Genomic DNA, 20,315 nt, shown 5'->3' on the forward strand with positions numbered 1-20,315 from the left:
GATGGCTTAGATTAAGACACCCGACTGCTCTTCCAGAGGTCCTGAGTTCGATTCCAGCAACTACATGGAGAAGACAAAACCCATAAGGTAGGAAAACAAACATGGGGTAAGAACATGCCATGAAAACAAATTTTGAGTGAAGGCTCAGGATACAAAAGAGAACTCAGAGAAGCTTATTACCATCATAGATGCCTTTGGCAAAGACAAAAATCAAAGCTACCCATTAAAACAACTCATAAAACAAAGTCCATTATTAACCAGCAAGGTATACTTAACACTTGTTAAGAATTCTAAGTAGTTGAATGCTTTTAGTCTTCAAGTATTTCATTGGTTTTTGCCAGATTTCTGTTTTGCTGTGATATTTAATCTGTAAATGACAGCACCTGAAAGGTCCTAGGGATAGTATACACCCTAAATGTCATTCTAAAAAATAAGGTGCTAGGCTAGTAAGATAGTTCAGCTGGTAAAGGCACTTGCCCCAATGCCTAGATGACATGAGTTCAATACTAAGATGCACATAAGATCAAAAGAGAACTGGTTCCCACCAAGTTGCCCTCTGACCTTCACATGCATAGAGAGAGAGAGAGGGAGAGAGAGAGAGAGAGAGAGAGAGAGAGAGAGAGAGAGAGAGAGCGAGAGAGAGCATGTACACACACACACACACACACACACACACACACACACACACACACATGACTTTTAAAAAGAGTAAGATAGTAAGATGCCCAGGTTCACTCATATCTAAGTATGGTAGAATAGGTCACATATTTTATAATGCTACTTGCAATAAATGCCATCTCAAGGAGCAGCAAGGCAAACTCATAGAAGTATATTCTTGTTGATGAAAATTGGGGCTGAGACCAATAAAAATTGTCACCTAAGTGGAAACATTGAGGAAGGGTTATTACCATAAACTTTAATGTCTTCTTATTCAACAGTGAACATAAACTCCTGCTGTATCAGAGAACAGATATTAAAATTACCCTTTCAGGTTGCTTTACCAGTAGTGATGTCATTATTAAGGTAAATTAGGGGACCTTGAAGAACATAAGACCATTGGAACAGCATAAAAGTAAAAGTTGAATTACATAGAATGGAGCATAGTGATTGATGTGCTTATAATCTTAGCACTCAGAAGACAGGGCAGGAAGACAAGCAGTTCATGGTCAGCTTTGGCTACATAAGGAGCTTGAAGCCAGACTAGGCTTCATGAGGCCTTGTCTCACTACCACTCCCTCCCAAAAATTTTGAGAAAATATAAATGTACAGATAATTACCAAAAATTTCTCTACTTAATAAATTTAAGAGGTTGTTTTTTTTTACAAATACTTTTTAAAAAGATTTATTTATTTTATATATGTAAGTACACTGTTGCAGTCTTCAGACACACCAGAAGAGGGCATCGAACTCCATTACAGATGGTTGTGAGCCACTACGTGGTTCCTGGGAATTGAACTCAGGACTCTGGAAGAGCAGTCAGTGCTCTTAACCACTGAGCCATTTCTCCAGCCCAAGGTTGTTTGTTTTAAGATAACTTGTGTGATATAACAGTTTTCACCAGTTGTGGGAAAAAAAACATCTAACATACTCACTATGCACAAACTTCAACCTAGATGTCACTAGAAGATATTGTTATAACTCAAGCTTTTGCACACATTAATGCAAGGCATTCATAACCCACTCCGTTCAAAAATTTTAAGCCTGTAGATATTATCCCAAAAAGTCCTTAAGGAAAGAGTTCAAATATCCCCCACCAAAACAAACTGCCCAGCGTAGGAGCTCTGACCATATACTCTCATTTTGGCACATACTTCCAGATCATAATGCATCATTGGAGAAAGTCAGGACAAGAACTCAAGCAGGTCTGGAACCCAAAGCAGGAGCTGATACAGAGTCCATGGAGGGGTGTTGCTTACTGACTTCCTCCAGTGATGGATTATGATCTGCAAATGTAAGCCTTTATATAAATAAACTCTTTCCTTCCCAACTTGCTTTCTGGTCATAATATATTGTTGAAGCAAAAAAACCCTAACTAAGACACTTTCCTAATGGGTATTCTTCCTGCTAAAAGTTGCTCTATTATTCCAAATCATCTAGTTTCTATACATACATAATAGGGGAAAGGACCAGCTTTAATTGTAGTTAAGAGGTCAATGTATACAGTTATTAACTCAAATTTCTCATACAAACACTGTCTAAAGACATTGCATTCTGGCAGCTGACTCTCAGAAGGGGCGTATGTCCTGATAGATGAACAGAGTCTCCTTCATCCTCAATGCTGCAGCACTAGTTTTTATCCTTTTAGGTCGTTTGTTGACACAGGGTCTCTATAATACTGAGTAGATTCAAGCGCAGGGCAGCCTTTCTGTCTCAGCGTCCCAAGTGCTAGGATCACGGGCATAAATGGCAACACCCAACTTAATCTTGCCTCTGAAATCAAAATCACATTCTAATAGAAAATTCTTTGTTCATATAAGTGAGAATATCTGTGACTCTCTGTGATATTCTGACTCATCATTGCTGCACACACACAAAAATTACCTTTAAAACAATAACTCTTATATTGCTTATAAATCTCCAATTGAGCAAGGCTTTTTGGCGTTAGTCAAATGGAGATATATATATATATATATATATATATATATATATATATATATATACATATATATACATATATATACATACATATATATGTGTGTGTGTGTGTGTGTGTGTGTGTGTGTGTGTGTAAATGTATACCAAGAGAGAACTCATATGGTAAAAATAATTGAAGAAGGGGTTGGGGATTTAGCTCAGTGGTAGAGCGCTTGCCTAGCAAGCGCAAGGCCCTGGGTTCGGTCCCCAGCTCCGAAAAAAAGAAAAAGGAAAAAAAAATAATTGAAGAAAATGTTAGTTCTTTTGGATCTGGACATGCATTCTTTGGTTTGCTCTCTTGCATCTTTCCCATAAACCACATTCTTTCCAAACAAAAAGTTCTTGTCCATCACAAGGACATGAAATAAGTCCTAAATATCAGTATTTTCATATTTTTAAATCAGAGTCAAATTATGACTTGGCTTTCATATTAACATTAGGGATTTGTATATAAAATATGTACACAAGAAAATGTCCCATTCTGGAAACAATTCTTAGAGAGCAAAAAGTTGGCCAGATTGAAACAGTACTCTTAATTACCTGAAATAGTAAAGACAACTTGAATCTTGCTTTAGCTAGTGAAATTGTAGAGTTGTAGGAGAAGGAAACTGTCATCCTCTTTGCAAGTAGACTAGTATTAGCTCCCTGCCTAGGAACAGAGACACAGCCCTCAAGTCTCAAAAATATTAGCTGCTGAGATACAACTTCATATTTTGAGTTTGAGCATACTTAAATAAATCTTTTTAACTAGTGCCACAGTCCCCAAACAAGGACTTAGCACCACTAAAAACTTCAATTTATAAATGTTTACTATCTTTAAAAGGCACTTGATGGGAGTGGAAATTTGGGGGGCTGATTATTTTGATATGGTTACTCTTACATCAGAGGTATTATCTAAAAAAAATGAGGAGATTTCAGGTAAGATGGCAAATTAGAAGCCAACTCCATGTGATACAGGAAATGAGAAGACAGGACAAAGACTATTATTCCAAAGAGAAACAGAGGAAACACATTGAAAAATCACGAAAGGATAGAGCAGGTAAAAACTCCCGAGGGAGAAAAAGCAGGGCCACTCAACGATAAGGAAGCAGATAAGGGTCCGGCTGCATAGCTCCCTTCCTAGGAAAAGAGGAACAGAGTCTCGCCCAAAAAGTGAGTACAGCTCCGCAGCTCTCTCTAGCCTTCAGTCCAGCCAGAGGCTCATTTTGTCACTCACCATGTCTCAGAGGACTGTAGCTTGGTGTCATCTTGGGAGAGAACTCATTGAACATTGAGCTAACTTGGGTATAAGAATAAGGAGTGATCATAAGTCAAGGAGCTTGAAGTCAACCTGCCTCAACCCCTGGTAAAAGACAGCTTTGGGAGCGAGTCATGGGGAGTGGGAGAACCACATATTGACTAGTGATAGTTCAGGAGGCCAAAGGATTGATTCAAGAAGTAAAGTACGTAGGGAGGGGTAGTCCCACCCTAGGAATAACTGGGTAGTCCGAGTCAGAGGCCTCTTGGAGTTACCTATGTTCTGCAAAGCTCACTGCTGTAAAGACTGGGAACCCTGAAGCTCCAGTGGGCTCCATTACATCACACTCTCATTCATCTGATGGAGTATCTAAAGCTAAGGGCATTTTCCAAGTGTAGGACAAGTCTTCCGGTACCAAATTCAGTACTATCTTTGTTTCCTGTACTCCCAATGTACTCAGTTGTCAGACTGTGGCCAGAACCGAAAGCCATCCAAGGGTATTCAAACTGGCCAGTCTGGGAGAGTTGGAGAATCCAGCCAATAGACTGCAAAGTTAAGTGTGATCGGGTATATCCCTAGTAAAGAGGAGATGACTAAAATGAAGACAACCCTGGCAGAACTGGATACTTCCCAATACAGCCTCAGCATAGACAAAAGCCTCCAAATTCAATCACACACATGAAGCCTCCATTACTTCTCAAGGACCCAGAAAGAAGGACACTTTAAATTTTTATTGTGCCTGTGTCCTCCTACCCTTTTATACTGTGCTAGCTAACATTTTGACCATTTGAAATTTTGTGTTGATGAATGTGTATGTAAGTTACAGGTACCTACATGCCACCGCATACTTGTAGAGGTCACAAAGCAACTTGTGGGAACTGGTTTTCACCTTCCTCTGTTGAGGCAGGATCTCTCTTGTTTTTGCTGCTGTGGTATGTTGGAAATTCTCCTGTCTCGGCCTCCCATCTCAGTATAGAATTGCTAAGATTACAGATTCATGACATTAAATCTGGCTTTTAACTTGGGTTTTAGGGAACAAATTCAAGTATTCAGGCTTGTATGATTTGTGCTTTTATCCCCTGAGCCATCTCCTGGCTCAATCTTATGTTTGTAAAGAATTTACATTTTTATTTTCTATTTCTCTTCATACATTTACTTAACTAATTTTGTTTATATATTTATCATTATCGAGTAATCTTTTTCCCTTACCATCCCCCATTTTCTTTATGTTAAATTCTAGTAGTGTTTTGACTTTATATTTAAGTGCTTTGTTTTAAATTTTTATTCCACTTCTTAGATTTACCTGATTTTGTTTTGTGTATTTTTCATTATTAGTGAGTCTTTTTTTTTATTTTTTTGAGAGAGGATTTCTCTACATAGCCCTATGTGTCCTGAAACTCACTGTATAGACCAGGCTGGTCTCAAAATCACAGAGGTCCACCTGCCTCTGTCTCCCCAGTGCTGATATTAAAGCCATTATGCCCAGCAGTAATAAATCTTTTTTAACATTTATTGGGGCTAGAGAAATGACTCAGCATCTAAAGAGTTCAACTGCTTTTGTAGAAGGTCACAGTTCAGGTCCCAACATCCACATCAGATTACTTGTAACTACAGCTCCAGGAAGATCTGGTACCTCACCTCTGTTCTCCCTGGGCACTTCACTCACATGCACATACACACATGGGTACATCATTAAAAATAGTTTCTTTTTTCCGGAGTTGAGGACTGAACCCAGGGCCTTGCACTTGCTAGGCAAGTGTTCTACCACTGAGCTAAATCCCCAACCCTAATAGTTTTAAGATACTGTTTTGTTTATGACTATTTTACCGGTATGTACACCCATACAATAATGTCGGTACACCACATTAGTACCTGATGTCAGGGAAGCCAGGAGAGGTACATGCTCTTGCCCAGTGCTCCTGGGAAGGTCAGAGAACAGTTTTACAGAAGTCTCCTTTCCCCTTTACGATGTGGATCCCAGGGATTAATTCTGGTCAGCAGGTTTGACTTATCTGCTGAGCCATCTCACTGGCCCTAAGATTATCTTTTTATAACATTTCTGTTTATTCTTTGATAATTTTGTACATATGTACAATTTATCTTGATCATATCTATCTTCCAGGCCCCCAATAATTCCTGCTGTTATATCTCTTACATTTTCATGTCCTCCGTTTTGTTTGTTTTGTGTGAATGGTGTTTGCCTACAACACATCCACACTCACATGTACAAACATACATACACACGCCCACACTTTTTAAACATTTAAAATTCCATGTGTTTGGTGCTTTAATCACAGTACTCAAGAGACAAAGGTTTATAACTCTGTGAGTTATAAACCAACCTGATCTACAGACTGAGTTCCAGTCTAGTCAGGGCTACATAGCATGAGCTAAAAAAAATTAAAAATTGACAGAGAAATAAGGAAAGATGATCATAAACTAAAGCAATTTCTGGTAATCAAACCAGCAATGCAGAAAATACACAAAGGCATCCTAAACAGGAGAAGAATCTTAATCATAGAACACACAAAAGAATACATTTCATGAAAAGAACATAGTTGAATAGGAGAACTAGGAAAGACTCCATCATGTCCAACAAACACCTAACCCCTAATGCAAATAGGGGGAAAGATAATAACAATCCAACCAACCAGAAGGACAATTGAACATCGCGGGCATTAACAAACCACTGTGTTCTGTGTTGTGGTCTGAATGAGAAACATCCTTCCTTAGGGGCATGCATTTGAACACCTGGCTGGTGACACTGTTTTGAGAATGTTATGGGACCTTTTAGAGATGGAGCCCTGTGGGAGGAAGTATGTCTTTGGAGATGGATTGGAGGTTTTATAGCCTCACCTCACTTCCTGTTCTCTTTCTTTGTTCCCTGTGTGCTGATGAAATGTAATGATTTGCTTCATTACTGCTAGGCAAGCCTCATGCTTCTATTGCCATACCCACTCCACCATGGTTGACAGTCACCTCTGAAAATATAAGGCAAAAGAAACCCTTTCTTCCCTTAGTGCTCTTTGTCAGGGTATTCTTTTTTTTTTTTTTTTTTTTTTTGGTTCTTTTTTTCGGAGCTGGGGACTGAACCCAGGGCCTTGCGCTTCCTAGGTAAGCGCTCTACCACTGAGCTAAATCCCCAGCCCTTTGTCAGGGTATTCTATCTCAGCAGAATTAATTAATTAATACACACTGTAAATAACAACACCAAATGGTCTTAACTCGATATTTAAAAGATAAACAGGTATGAGGCTGGTAGATCTCTCTGACTTTGAGGCAAGCCTGGTCTTCATAGCAAGTTCCAAGCCAGATGGGCCTACCTGATGAGACGCTACCAAAAAAAAAAAAAAAAAAAAAAAAAAAAAAAACCTAATCAACTGGATTTTAAAAGTCCATTTATCTATTGTTCCTAAGAAACTCAACTCACTGGTAAAGACAAATTGAGATAAAATTTACCAAGCAAATGGATCTTAAAGCAATCTGGGATAGCCGATATAATAAAGTAGACAAAGACAAAATTAGTAGAAGACATAAAGAAAGTCAGTATATACTAACAAAAGAAACAATTCATGAAGAAGATAATATAGGACTGAAGAAATGGATCAATAGTTAAAAGTGTATGTACTGCTCCTCCAGAGGCCCTGAGTCCATTTCCAACATCCACTTCAGGAGGCTCACAACTGCCTATAACTACAAACCCAGTGCCTCTGGCCTCCATGGGCACTTGCACTCGTGACATATATACTGTCAGACATACACATAATTTAAATATTTTGGGAAAAATGAAGATACTGCAATGCTGGAATAGTAACTCAATCCCAACAGTTGGGAGATTGACAGGAAGATTGACCTGAGTTCCAAACCAGCCTAAAATACATAGCCATTCTGGAGAGAGAGAGAGAGAGAGAGAGAGAGAGAGAGAGAGAGAGAGAGAGAGAGCTTGCATAACATTGTAAATATATGTGGACCAAACACTGAAGCTTCAACATGATAAAAATGTAATCTACATAAAAGAACATATTGGTCCTGATGGAATAATAGAATAGTAGGCAGTTTCATTAGCAGATAGGCATTGACTTAAACTCAACAAAGGAACTTCAGAGTTGAACGGCATCATAGCTCTAATGGGCTTAACACATAGGTACAAAAAAAGTTCCATCCAACAAATAAAGAATACATGGCAACAGTAGCACATGCACCTTTCCCTAAAATATATCATAGTTTAGATCCAGCAAATACAGACTTAAAATAACATATTATCTCTTATCAGATCACAGTGGAAAAAAACTAGAAACCAGCAACAAGAAAAACCACAAATATTGAGCAGGTACTTGGATAGTGAACAGTAGACTCTTACATGGGTGATTGAAAAACCCAAGGAAGACATTTTAAGATTTCATAGAATCTGTTCTGGAGAAAGATAGCTTAGCTGATAAAAGCAGACATTGTTCTTATAGAGAACCCAAGTTCAGTTCCAAGCCTTCACATTTGGCCACTTAAAAACTGCCTATAAATCCAGCCCTGAGGGATCTGATGCTTGTGCTCTCTGTTGAATACACAAACACAATTAAAATAAATGTTGTTGGGCTGGAGAGATGGCTCAGTGGTTAAGAGCACTGACTACTCTTCCAAGAGGTCCTGAGTTCAATTCCCAGCAACCACATGGTGGCTCACAACCAACTCTAATGAGATCTGATGTCCTCTTCTGGTGTGTCTGAAGACAGCTACAGTGTACAGTACAGTGTATTTATAATAAATAAATAAATCCTTAGAAAAAATAAATATTGTTTTAAAAAAATTTTAAAGAATTCCTATAATCAAATGAAAATGAAAGCACAAGTTATCAGAACCTTTCAGGCACAGCACCGGTTTATGCATGCTTTTTATTAAAAAGTTAAAAGCTGGGCATAGTAGTGCATACCTGTAATCTCAGTACTTTGGAGGTACAGTCCTGAGGATCAAGAGTTCAAGGCCAATTTCAACTACAATAAGGACTTTGATGCCATCCTGGGTTACATCAGAGTTTGTCTCAAGAGAATAGAAAAAAGAAAAAGTTAAGACCTCAAAAAAATAACTTGGTGATGCATCTCAAGGTCTTAGAAAAGTATAAACAAACCAAACCCCAAAGCAGTAGCCAGAAATAATAAAATTCAGGGCAAAACCTGAACACAATAGTTCCTTCCTGTAATAGCATTCAGGAGTCTAAGGCAGGTGTGTTAGCAAGAGTGTGAGACCAGCCTACATAGTTCCATGTCAACCAGCGTTATGTATAAACCCTGTCTCAATCAAACAAAGACAACAAAACCTATAGTCTTTAAGACAAGTCTATAGAGTACAGACCCTTAATTGTGTCACACTCTAGCAGATACTAAAAACATAAATAAAATACTACATATGCCAAGAAGCAAGAACTAAAAGGAGAAAAGTCAATCAACAGAAAGAGACACATAATCAGTGGGCAATACTTATATTCAAGGATTAAAAGTACAGAAAAGAAGACATAAAAAAGAAGAAAGCTTTTAGAGTTGAAAAAAATACATAAGACCAGCAAAATGGCTCAGCGGGTAAAGATGCTTGCTACCAAGCCTGAGGACCTGAGGTCCCACATGGAAGGAAAGAAATCTATTCCTTCAAGTTGTCTTCTGACCTCCATATGTACACACACACACACACACACACACACACACACACACACACACGCTAAGCAAAATAAACATACCAATCTTTAAAAAAGAAAACTACATCATATGAGATGAAAATTTTAGTGTGGCAGTTATTCTCACCCAAAGCAAGTGCCCACAGAGGAGAAAAGATGAGGAAACACCTTTTGTGGCATTAGGCTATTACATTTTATTGTTTCTTTCAGTGCTGGGGAAGAAACCCAGAGCCTCAGGCATGCTATTCAAGCACTCCACCACTGAGCTACATCCCATCCAGTGTATTGGTTGTCTACTGAATGATAAAGTACCATGAACTCGGTGGCTTGCCGCCAACAAATTTATTACCTTCTATAGAAACCTGGCGTGTCTGTAGTGCTGGAAGGTGCTGGAATAAATTCTATGCACAAAGCAGCGTAGTAAAGAACTAAGGGCTCCAGCCAACAGCCAGGAGTAAGTTGTCAGGCATGTGTGTGAGGCACGTTGGAAGTGGATGCCTAGATCCTGTCCAACCTTCAGATGGCTGCCCCCCCTTTCAGGCTATTATCTTGATTGCAACGTCAAATCAACACTGAATTCAGTCACAAAGCTGAGCCACTGCCATGGGAAAATTACTGTTTTAAACTAAATGATCTGTCCCCTAACAGTAAATAGCAAATACAAGATTGTCTTCAACAAAAGGCTCTGGAGCATCTAGATAGCTGTGTGTGTGTGTGTGTGTGTGTGTGTGTGTGTGTGTGTGTGTGTGTGTACACCTGTGTTTGTATTTATAGTCTAAGCCAAGCACAAGCATGTTGACTCATACCTCGGGAGACTGAGGCCAGACTTAATTGCTCAAAGTAAGCTCCAGACCAGTATGGAGCACAGATCAAGACTTGTTTCAAAATAATGATGTTAATAATGAAAGAGAGGGGCTTGCAGTGTATGGCTTAGTTGGTTAAATGCTTGCCTAGCGTCTTAGTCAGGGTTTCTATTCCTGCACAAACATCATGACCAAGAAGCAAGTTGGGGAGGAAAGGTTTTATTCAGCTTACACTTTCCACATTGCTGTTCATCACCAAAGAAAGTCAGGACTGGAACTCAAACAGGTCAGGAAGCTGGACCTGATACAGAGGCCATAGAGGGTTGTTACTTACTGACTTGCTTCCCCTGGTTTGCTCAGCTTGCTTTCTAATAGAACCTGAGACCACCAGCCCAGGGCACCACCCACAATGAGTTGGGCCCTCTTCCATTGATCACTAGTTGAGAAAATGCCTTACAGCTGAGTCTTATGAAGGCATTTCCACAACTGAGGCTCATTTTCCTGTGATAACTCCAGCTTGTGTCAAGTTGACACACGAAACCAGCCAGTACACCTAGTATGCATGAGAACTTGGGTTCTATCCCTAGTACTGCTTAAAACTGGATATTGTGGCACTTTCCTATAAGCACAGCAGTTGGAAGGTGGAGATAGGAGAATCAGGAGTTTAAAGTCATCCTTGACTACAAAGTTCGAGGCCAGCTTGGGTTAGAAGAGATCCTGTGTTGAAACAAGAGTAGAGACACTTAAGTGATCATGAGCAACGTGGATGAATGTCAAACACATTATGCTCCAGGCAGGCTTAGTGAGTTTTGCTTGCTATCCTAACCCTTAAGAGGTAGAAACAAGAGGATCAGGAGTTCAAAGTCAGTGTTATCTATATGAAGAGGTTGAGGCTACATGAGACCCTGTCTCAAACAAACAAACAAACAAACAACAACAAAAACCAAAAGCAAAATGAATCAAATAGGGAAAAGTTTATTGTGTTTGGTTTATCCAGCTGAACTTTTAGAAAAAAATTGACCTAGAATAATGAGATGCAAAGTGAAGGTTACACGGAGCTGCGAGCAGAAGGGCAGAGAAAGGCGAGAAAACTTTGGGGACTGATGAACACGCTATACTTTGATTGTGACTGCTCAAATTATAAATACATGTTTGCTAAAACTCACTAAGCTCTACACTTAAAATACTGAACCAGGTGTGGCTGTGGGCTCAGTTGCTCTAGAAACAGCCTACACAACATTTGAAACCCTATTTCAAAAATAGGAATAAGTACTATCTAGGAATGTGGCTCAAACAGTGGAAAATTTGGGGCTACAAAGATGGCTCAGGGGTCAGGAACTCTGGTTTTCCAGAGGATCTAAGTTTGGTTCCCCAGCACCCAACATGGCAGACTGAGAGTCTCTAACTTCAGTCCTACAAGACCCATCACCCTTTTCTGTCTTCCAAGGGCACTAGAAACACATGGTACACAGAACATACAAGCAAAACATCCACACACATTAAAAACTAATCTTAAAAAAAAAAAAAACCACCGCTTTGCCTAGCATGCCTGAAGCTCTGGGCTTGATCCACTGGACCCCATAAACTAGATATGGTTTGATGCTCTATTCCAGCACCGACAGGTACAAGCAGAAGGGTCAGAATTTCAAATTTATCCTCAGTTAGAAGGGTGTATGACTTTAAGACCAGCCTGGAATAAATGAGACATTGTTCAAAATGTACGTATGTGGGGCTGGGGATTTAGCTCAGTGGTAGAGCGCTTACCTAGGAAGCGCAAGGCCCTGGGTTCGGTCCCCAGCTCCGAAAAAAAGAACCAAAAAAAAAAAAATGTACGTACGTACGTGTGTGTGTGTGTGTGTGTGTGTGTGTGTGTAAGTAAGTATGTATGTATGTATGTATGTGTGTGTGCATATCCCACTGATCTTTACACTTAACATTTTTTTCATTTTATTTATTCTGGACATAAGATTCTGCTATTGTTGACCAGAATAGTCTTGAGCTCCTTGAATGGACTAAAGTTATCATATCCTGCCTTAACCTTCTAAAAAGACTTTCTAAAAATTGAAAATAAATCAAAACAGCTAAACTCACATCCTAACACTTGACAGGCCAAGGCCAGAAAATTGTTTATTTAAAGTTATCCCAGGCTGTACAGGGAGACCCTGTTTCAAAAACCAAAAGTAGGGCTGGAGAGGTGGCTCAGTGGTTAAGAGCACTGACTGCTCTTCCAGAGGTCCTGAGTTCAAGTCCCAGCAACCACATGGTGACTTACAACCATCTGTAATGAGATCCAATGCCCTCTTCTGGTGTGTCTGAAGACAGCTACAGTGTAATAAATAAATAAATCTTTAAAAAACCAAAAATAATGAAAAATATCCTGTGAAAGAAACTAACTATCTTGTATTTAACTTTTTTTTTCTTTTCTTTTTTTCGGAGCTGGGGACTGAACCCAGGGCCTTGTGCTTGCTAGGCAAGTGCTCTACCACTGAGCCAAATCCCCAACCCCTTAACTTTTATTTTTAAGGCATTGATCTCTCTCTAGAGCTAAGGATGACCGAGGATGACCTTAAACCTCTGACCCTCCTTCCTATGACTGCTGAGTCTTTTGTCACTGGGGAACCGGGATTACAGGGGTACCATCTCACTGGGTTTAGGCAGTCCTGGAGAATCAAACTCAGAATACTCTGCTTACTGAGCAGGCACTCTACCAACTGAGCTACAATATGACTCATAGCTTCTCATAGTCACAAATTTCTGAGATAGTTGGCCTTGTCTCTCTCCTCTAGTTTGACAGACAGCTCTTTAAGAACAAAGACTAGTGTTGTGTAGACTTGTGTTGTGTGACTGCTTCTGAGGCATGAACAAATGTCTGTTCGTTCTGGTTAAAACACCTGTGTCAGACCAAAGAAATTATCTCCCCAAGCCAGTGAGTTTATTGGGGTTAGAGAAGCAAACACAACTCAGAGGTAGATTCATCAGAAAGCCCCACCACGGGGTTGGGGATTTAGCTCAGTGGTAGAGCACTTGCCTAGGAAGCGCAAGGCCCTGGGTTCGGTCCCCAGCTCCGAAAAAAAAAAAAAAAGAAAGCCCCACCACAGCATGTGTGATGATTCACAAAACTGCAGCCCTGGTCCTCTCTGCTCTCCCTGAAGACAGCTTCTTTCTACCAGGGAGTCTCCTCTCTCCCAGCAGTTATTTACTTCTTATGTAAAGGTTTCTCTGATGTAGCCCTGGCTGTCCTGGAACTCATTCTGTAGATTAAGCTGGCCAGGAACTCAGAAATCTGCCTGCCTCTGCCTCCCAAGGCCTAGGATAAAGGATGTGTACCACCACACCTAGCTACCTTGAGAGTTCTAAAAGTTTCTTGATCCTGTTTCTTTAGCTTCCCGAGTCTTGTAAAGACTCCCTTCTTCCTTTTTCTTTCTTCCCTTACCTTTTGTTCTTTTTTCTCTTTCTTCCCTTCCCTTTCATTTCCCTTCCATTTCACATATCTGCCCCCCAGAAAAGATCTCATCTAACACGGATTGGTCTCAATCTTACTGTGTAGTTGGGGATGACCTTGAATTCCTGGCCCTCTGCTTCTTCCTTCCAGGATTATAATAATGTCCCCGGCACCTGGTTCAGAAGGGACTGTTTCAACTTGTAGGAAATAGCGATACAACTCTCTACCCTTCCTTCCAGCTCTTTTGTTCTGTCTGCCACCTCTTATATTATGCCCCCGGAGGACATGATACAAATGTCTGAATATTTTCCTTCATTTATAAAGGTTTATGCATTGTGCCCCTGTGTCATAACAATAGTCACTTGTTCACAATAGATTGCCCAGTTGTAAGTCTCTGTAGTAACCATCAACCACTGTGAAATGTTATTCTCTATGAACAAATCTGATGGCAGTAGTAATCTGTTGGCATAACTATAACTATATATATCCATATATATACCTATATATATACCTATATATACATATATATGATAATTTGACAGCATACCATATCTGTTAAGCAAAACAACAATAGTAAACTTCACTACTAGGACTTATGACCTTCCCAGTTACAGGATTTTGTCCTGGCTTAACAGTACCTGGCTAGTTCTTTTGTCAACAAGTCAGAGTGATTAGGGAAGAGGGAACGTCAACTGAGACAATCACACCCAGCAAATTGTTCTGTGGGCAAGCCTATAATGCATTCTCTTGACTCCCATTGAAGTGGGAGGGTCCAGCTCACTGTGGGCAGTGCTACCTCAGGGCTGGTGGTCCTGGATTCTACAAGAAAGCAAGTTGAACAAGCCATGGAAGCAAGCTGGTACACAGAACTCCCCCATGGCCTCTGCATCAGCTCCTGACTCCAGGCTCCTGCCTTGAGCCCTGACTTTTCTTCATGATGGACTGTGTTTGGGACCTAGAGGTTGAAATAAACCCTTCCCCCCACTCCCAAGTTGCTTTTGGTCATGGTGTTCTAGCACAATTTTTCATCATAATTTTCCTCCTATAGTATGAATGAATCTTAGGTCCAGTGGAAAACTAGGTGGTCACATCCACAGTGGTTGTGGCACTGTTGAGCCAGTAAGCACACCTTGCCTAGAAGTTTGAGAGGAGAGAATCCAGGGTTCATAACTGAGGTTTGCCATCAACTATTCCCAGCAGCCTACAGTCACCTTCCAGTCCATGGAAGCCAGCCAACAGGGGAGAGCACTTCCAGCTCAGTCCCGGCTTCTTCTCTCCATTTTCTATAACCAAAGTATATAGTGTGGTATCTTCAGAAACTGAGTCTAACACTCTAGGTCTGCTATGCAGCAGCAGTGGCAATAGACTATTGCTGTGGGCATCTCAAGAACCCTTGAACTTCTGCACTGGACGTTCTTCCTTTTTGGATTGTACTCAATAATCTATGGCTCCTGAGAGTTTTTTGTTTTGTTTTGTTATCCAAGCATGACATCTTCTTTAAAAATCTTTAACTGGTATTTTCACCAGTTCTTTCAGATGTTTTTCCAAATCTGTAAGAAATCAAGGGTTAGCATTGAAACCTTTTTACTGAGCGTGTGGCCCACCTTCAAACTCCCAAGGAAAGGGTTGGTAAGATGACTCAGCAGGTAAAGGTCTTGCCTCCACGCCCTCAGCCTGATGACCTGAATTCAATTCCCAGAACTCACACGGTGAAGGGAGAGAGTCAGCTTCCTCAGCTGTCTTCTGGCCACAGGACACCCTGTGGCACATGAATGCCTGCACATAAAATGCACACACAATTCATAAATAATGTTTTCAAGTTCCAAGTAATTGCCGGTTGATCTTGGAATTCATCAGCTGGGGGAGGGAATGTTTTTTAAATTACAAGGCCCTCCACCATTCACAGTCATTTTACATTAGTCATCCAGCTTCCTCACCCTGGAGCACAGCTCTGCAGCTGCTGCACAGTCCCCTAGACCTAATGATGTCACCACAGCCTGCTAACACTGCTTGGTCTGGCCCAGGGCCGAAAGGGGGCAGGGCTATGTCTGTGACTACTGTGCTTGTTGCTAGATCCTGCTCCGGGGTCTAATAGGCTCCTATGCAAGAGTTACCCTGTCTCTATCCATCACACCTGGCTTTGCAAAGAGCACTTGACTGGTGAACAATATCTGTCCCCAGTATACTTTCTTGCAGGAGAGAAATGTATATAGCACAGTCTGGATGTCTAACTGTAAGAATTTTAAATCCTTTCCTCTATACCTCTATCATTTACTTCTTTCAGTCCTTTGGTGAACTGCTGTCCAGGCTCTGAATTATTTCACGGATCCTAGAAACTCTAGTTCAACGCTAATTTTACTCCGTTTGCCTTTGAATGAACCAGATATCTTTTTGTCTGTTCAGCCTTTTCCACCATCCCTATAACCTCTTGAATGTTTAGCACCTTATGAGCCCTTCTGATTTGCCCATCGAAGTCACTGAAATCTCCTGGAGCTATACCTCATAAAGATCATGTCCCACCATGGGACCCAGCAAAGCCACTGCAGTCCTACGCCAGTCCCAGAGTTCACGCTGAAACAAGTTTTTTTAATTATTCTGCGAATATGATCCTACCAGTTCTGGTGAAGTAGGGATCAAACATTCCCACTCATATGTCCAGGCCTGTTGTTACTGTCTTGTGACTTCCTCTCACACTTAACATCCACAAAGATCTCAGCTCTTGATAACCCAGTGTCCCTATGGTCTCATTTGAGCCAGCTCATCAGGTACTGATTATCCTCATACTACCTCAGATTATGTAACCTTTGTCTCAAGGAGACAGTCTTCCACCCTGTGTCCCACAGCATCACAAACCAGGCAGTGAGGACTCTTGGATCCCTTGTTCCCCAATTTCTCAGCTGAAGAACATTCCATGATTACAACGGTTTCCTGTTCTGGGCCCTTATTGCAGCCCCCAGCGTTTGCTAAGTCATGCTTCTCCTTCCCCCTCCATTAAAGATAGCCCTGAGGGATATTTCCTATCATTTCTACTTAGTGCTTCCTCCTGATTCTTCCCACAGGTTCTAAGTCTTGGATCTCAGGAAGGACTTTGTAGATCTAATTTGTAGTTTCTTTTCCATACTTCTGCCAAGCCATGAGAAATGTCAAGCCAACACCTCCCTTTCATCCTCCCCTTTTCCTGCCAAATCAAAGATGAATGTGAATATTAGCATTTGTCCTTTTATCTTTGTGATTCCTCCCTTCTACAGGAAAGGGCTTTCTGGACTGATGTCGGGGCCACAGTTTCATGCCTTATCACCCACAGCAAAGGCCACACAACTGCTGCCACAGCCTGCTAATGATTCCATCCCATCCTATCCACGCTGGTTCCGGAAACTGGAATATATCCACTATCCCATCAGCCACTGCAGGGCATCCCCATACTCCCATGGCAGATCCCATTCACCAAGCTTGTAGAGAAAAATGGACACCCCATGGATGCTCCATTCTCAGATGACTCAGCCTTTGCTACATGTCCCAGAGAATGTGCAAGTGCCAGTACAACAGGGACACATACATCATCCCATACCACAGGAGGAAAGGTATCTGTGCTGAAATTACCCCCCGTTGATACTCTACCGGAGACGGACCGGCCTCAGTTCCATGCCTCATCTCCATCACAGGGCCATGCACATCCTCCCCGACAACCTCTTCTGTCATTCTCTGTCAGGTGACAGCTGTTCGATGCTTCCTGGGGAGATCTGAAAATCTTCTTCATTCCAGGAAAGAGAGCAATGTCAGACAAGGAAACAGTTCACTGAAGTTTACCTTGATGAGCCAACAAACTTACTAAGGTCACCTACACAAACGTCACCAAGGGGTCATTTTAGCATGTGTGACTCAAAGGCAGCTCTGTCACCAAAAACATCACCCAGCATAGATAACCCTCACGCCTACCATCCTGAAGCTCCCTGCTCAATGTGTAGGCAACTCTACTCTGAATCTCCTCTCTTCCAGCAATCGCTACAATGCCTCGAGACTGTCCTTGAAGCTCCTGTAACTACCCCAGTCCTATAAGGTTCATAAGCTCTCTGAGCCTGATGGGTTTTCTTAGTTTCCTGAGTCTTAGGAGCCTCTCTCCTTCCTCCAGGGGCAAATGTTCCAAATAACAGCTTGCCACTCACTCCTACATCCTTAGTGTGTATTCAGTCAATGTATATTTGATGAATGAATTCTCCAAGGTATAAAAGGTCCGGACTAAGCTTATAAACAGTCTATTTCCTTTCACAAGTGGCAAAAACAAAACAAAACAAAACAAAAAAAACCTTTCCAGGAATCAAATGCGTACAGAAACTTTTGTCTCCAAACACTTAACTCTGTCAAGCACTTGTGTGTGTTCCTTTATCTCGCTCTTCCTTTAGCCTTCTCACTTCTCTTCCATACACCAGCTTTCTGCTCTAACCCATGGGAGTCAGCTTAGAGATCAAACTAAGACTTAGCTTGGGGACCTCCTTCCTTGACCTTATTATTTTCTGATCTGGTTTCTCCACTCCAGTGAAAGTACAGAGATTCCACTTCCTCAACACCATTCTTCCCCACCACACCACCTCTGTAATGTAATGATGCCGTTCCTTCCACCAGAGAAATGATCATGTTCTCCCCACTCCTTGCCAACCCATCCTATCAAATTTGGCTGCTCTGTGTTTTATTTTAGAAAAACATCCCTGGCTAACACCGTTCAACCTCCATGCTGTCCTTCTCCCGGGCTTTTGTATCCATCTGAGATGAGGCACAAGGACTTCACATTTCTAACTATACCATGCATTTGTATCATAATAGATTAATATGTAATTATGATACTTTCCAAACTCCCCCAGATGGAGCCTGTTTGCCTCTGTCTAGTACACCAATTTCTTTCTTTTTTTTTAATTTTTTAAAAGATCTTTTATTTATTTTATGTATATGAGTACACCATAGCTGTCTTCAGACACACCAGAAGAGGGCATCAGATCCCATTACAGATGGTTGTGAGCCACCATGTGGTTGCTGGGAATTGAACTCAGGACCTCTGGAAGAGCAGTCAGTGCTCTTACCCTCTGAGCCATCTCTCCAGCCCACCAATTTCATTTTGTTCAACTATTCTGGACAGAGTTACAGCTTTGTAAGCTACCTCAATATGAAATTGATACACACAGAAAACTTCTATGGCTAAATTCCTCCATAGTGCAGCAAGGAGACCAGATTTAACCCCTTAAATAAAGAGCATCTTCCTTGGCACAGAGACGCGACACCCCTTCCTCCCTCTTTCTGTTCCTCTCTCTGTCTCTTCTCCACTCAAGATCAAGCTTAGGACCCTTAGATGGGTGAGCAAGAACTCTACCTCTAGGCTTTACCCTGAACCCCAAATATTTTTGTAACCTGAGAATCTTTGTCAATGGAGATTCCTTCAAACCTACTCTGCTACATAGCCCAAACTAGTGTACCGCCCCTTAAAGCAGAAAGTTCAGGTCATACAGTATATGTCCTCTCTGAGCCTGACCAAAGGCTAGACAGCTCAAGTTTTATTTTGGGTTTCTGTGGTGCTGAGGATCAAACCTAGGACTTTGAACATGAATTCAAGTCCCTCCACCACTGAGCTGAACCCAATCCCAAACTTGTAAAAGTTTTAAACTGCACATATTAATTATACATAAAAATGGATTTGTGGGCTGGAGAGATGGCTCAGTGGTTAAGAGCACTGACTGCTCTTCCAGAGGTCCTGAGTTCAAGTCCCAGCAACCACATGGTGGCTCACAACCATCTGTAATGGATCTGATGCTCTCTTCTGGTGTGTCTAAAGACAGATACACCAGTGCATTCATTTATAATAAATCAATAAATCTTTAAAAAAATGGATTTGTGTGATGTTATATTCATTTCCCTACATGCATATAGTATGCTTTGATCGCATCCCGCTCCCACTGTACTTATGTCCCTTCCTTTCATAGTTCCCCTTCTTCTCATGCATGCACAGGGATGTATGTGTATGTGGGTAGGAACTATTTTTTAAATCAAGGGGTTGGGGATTTAACTCAGTGGTAGAGCGCTTACCTAGGAAGTGCAAGGCCCTGGGTTCGGTCCCCAGCTCCAAAAAAAAAAAAAAAAAAAAAAAAAAAATCAAGATTCCGCATGTGAGAGAAATGTGGCTTCTTTCTGAGTCTGTCTTATCTTGTTCATACAATGATCTCCAGTTCCATCCATTTTTCTATATGGGATTTTGGCTGAGAAATAGTCCACTGTGTACGTATACATTTTTGTTACCAATTCATTTCCTTTTTTTTTTAAATTTATTTTTAGGTTTTCTTTTTTTTTTTAAGATTTATTTATTCATTTATTATATATAAATACACTGTAGCTGTCTTCAGATACACCAGAAGAGGGCATCGGATCTCTTTACAGATGGTTGTGAGCCACCATGTGGTTGCTGGGAATTGAACTCAGGACCTCAGGAAGAGCAGTCAGTGCTCTTAACCACTGAGCCATCTCTCCAGCCCCAATTCATTTCTCGATAGGTATGCAGGC

At 41.0% G+C, this 20,315-nt stretch overlaps 1 protein-coding gene across 2 annotated transcripts in view; it reads right to left on the reverse strand.

Moving 5' to 3' along the window:
* The window catches only part of Usp32 (ubiquitin specific peptidase 32), a 184,699-nt gene that overhangs the window by 155,717 nt on the left and 8,667 nt on the right, over positions 1 to 20,315 (reverse strand). For both annotated transcript variants that reach the window (XM_017597308.3, XM_039086041.2), the window contains exons 2-3: positions 17,394 to 17,526; positions 15,380 to 15,551 (exon numbers count right to left, since the gene is read on the reverse strand). In XM_017597308.3, coding sequence (XP_017452797.1) covers positions 15,380 to 15,551; positions 17,394 to 17,474 — 253 coding nt within the window. In that variant the 5' untranslated portion in view covers positions 17,475 to 17,526. The remainder of the gene's footprint in view (positions 1 to 15,379; positions 15,552 to 17,393; positions 17,527 to 20,315) is intronic.

This window comes from Rattus norvegicus, chromosome 10, assembly GCF_036323735.1.
Source record: "Rattus norvegicus strain BN/NHsdMcwi chromosome 10, GRCr8, whole genome shotgun sequence".
In the NCBI taxonomy this organism is placed as follows: domain Eukaryota; kingdom Metazoa; phylum Chordata; class Mammalia; order Rodentia; family Muridae; genus Rattus; species Rattus norvegicus.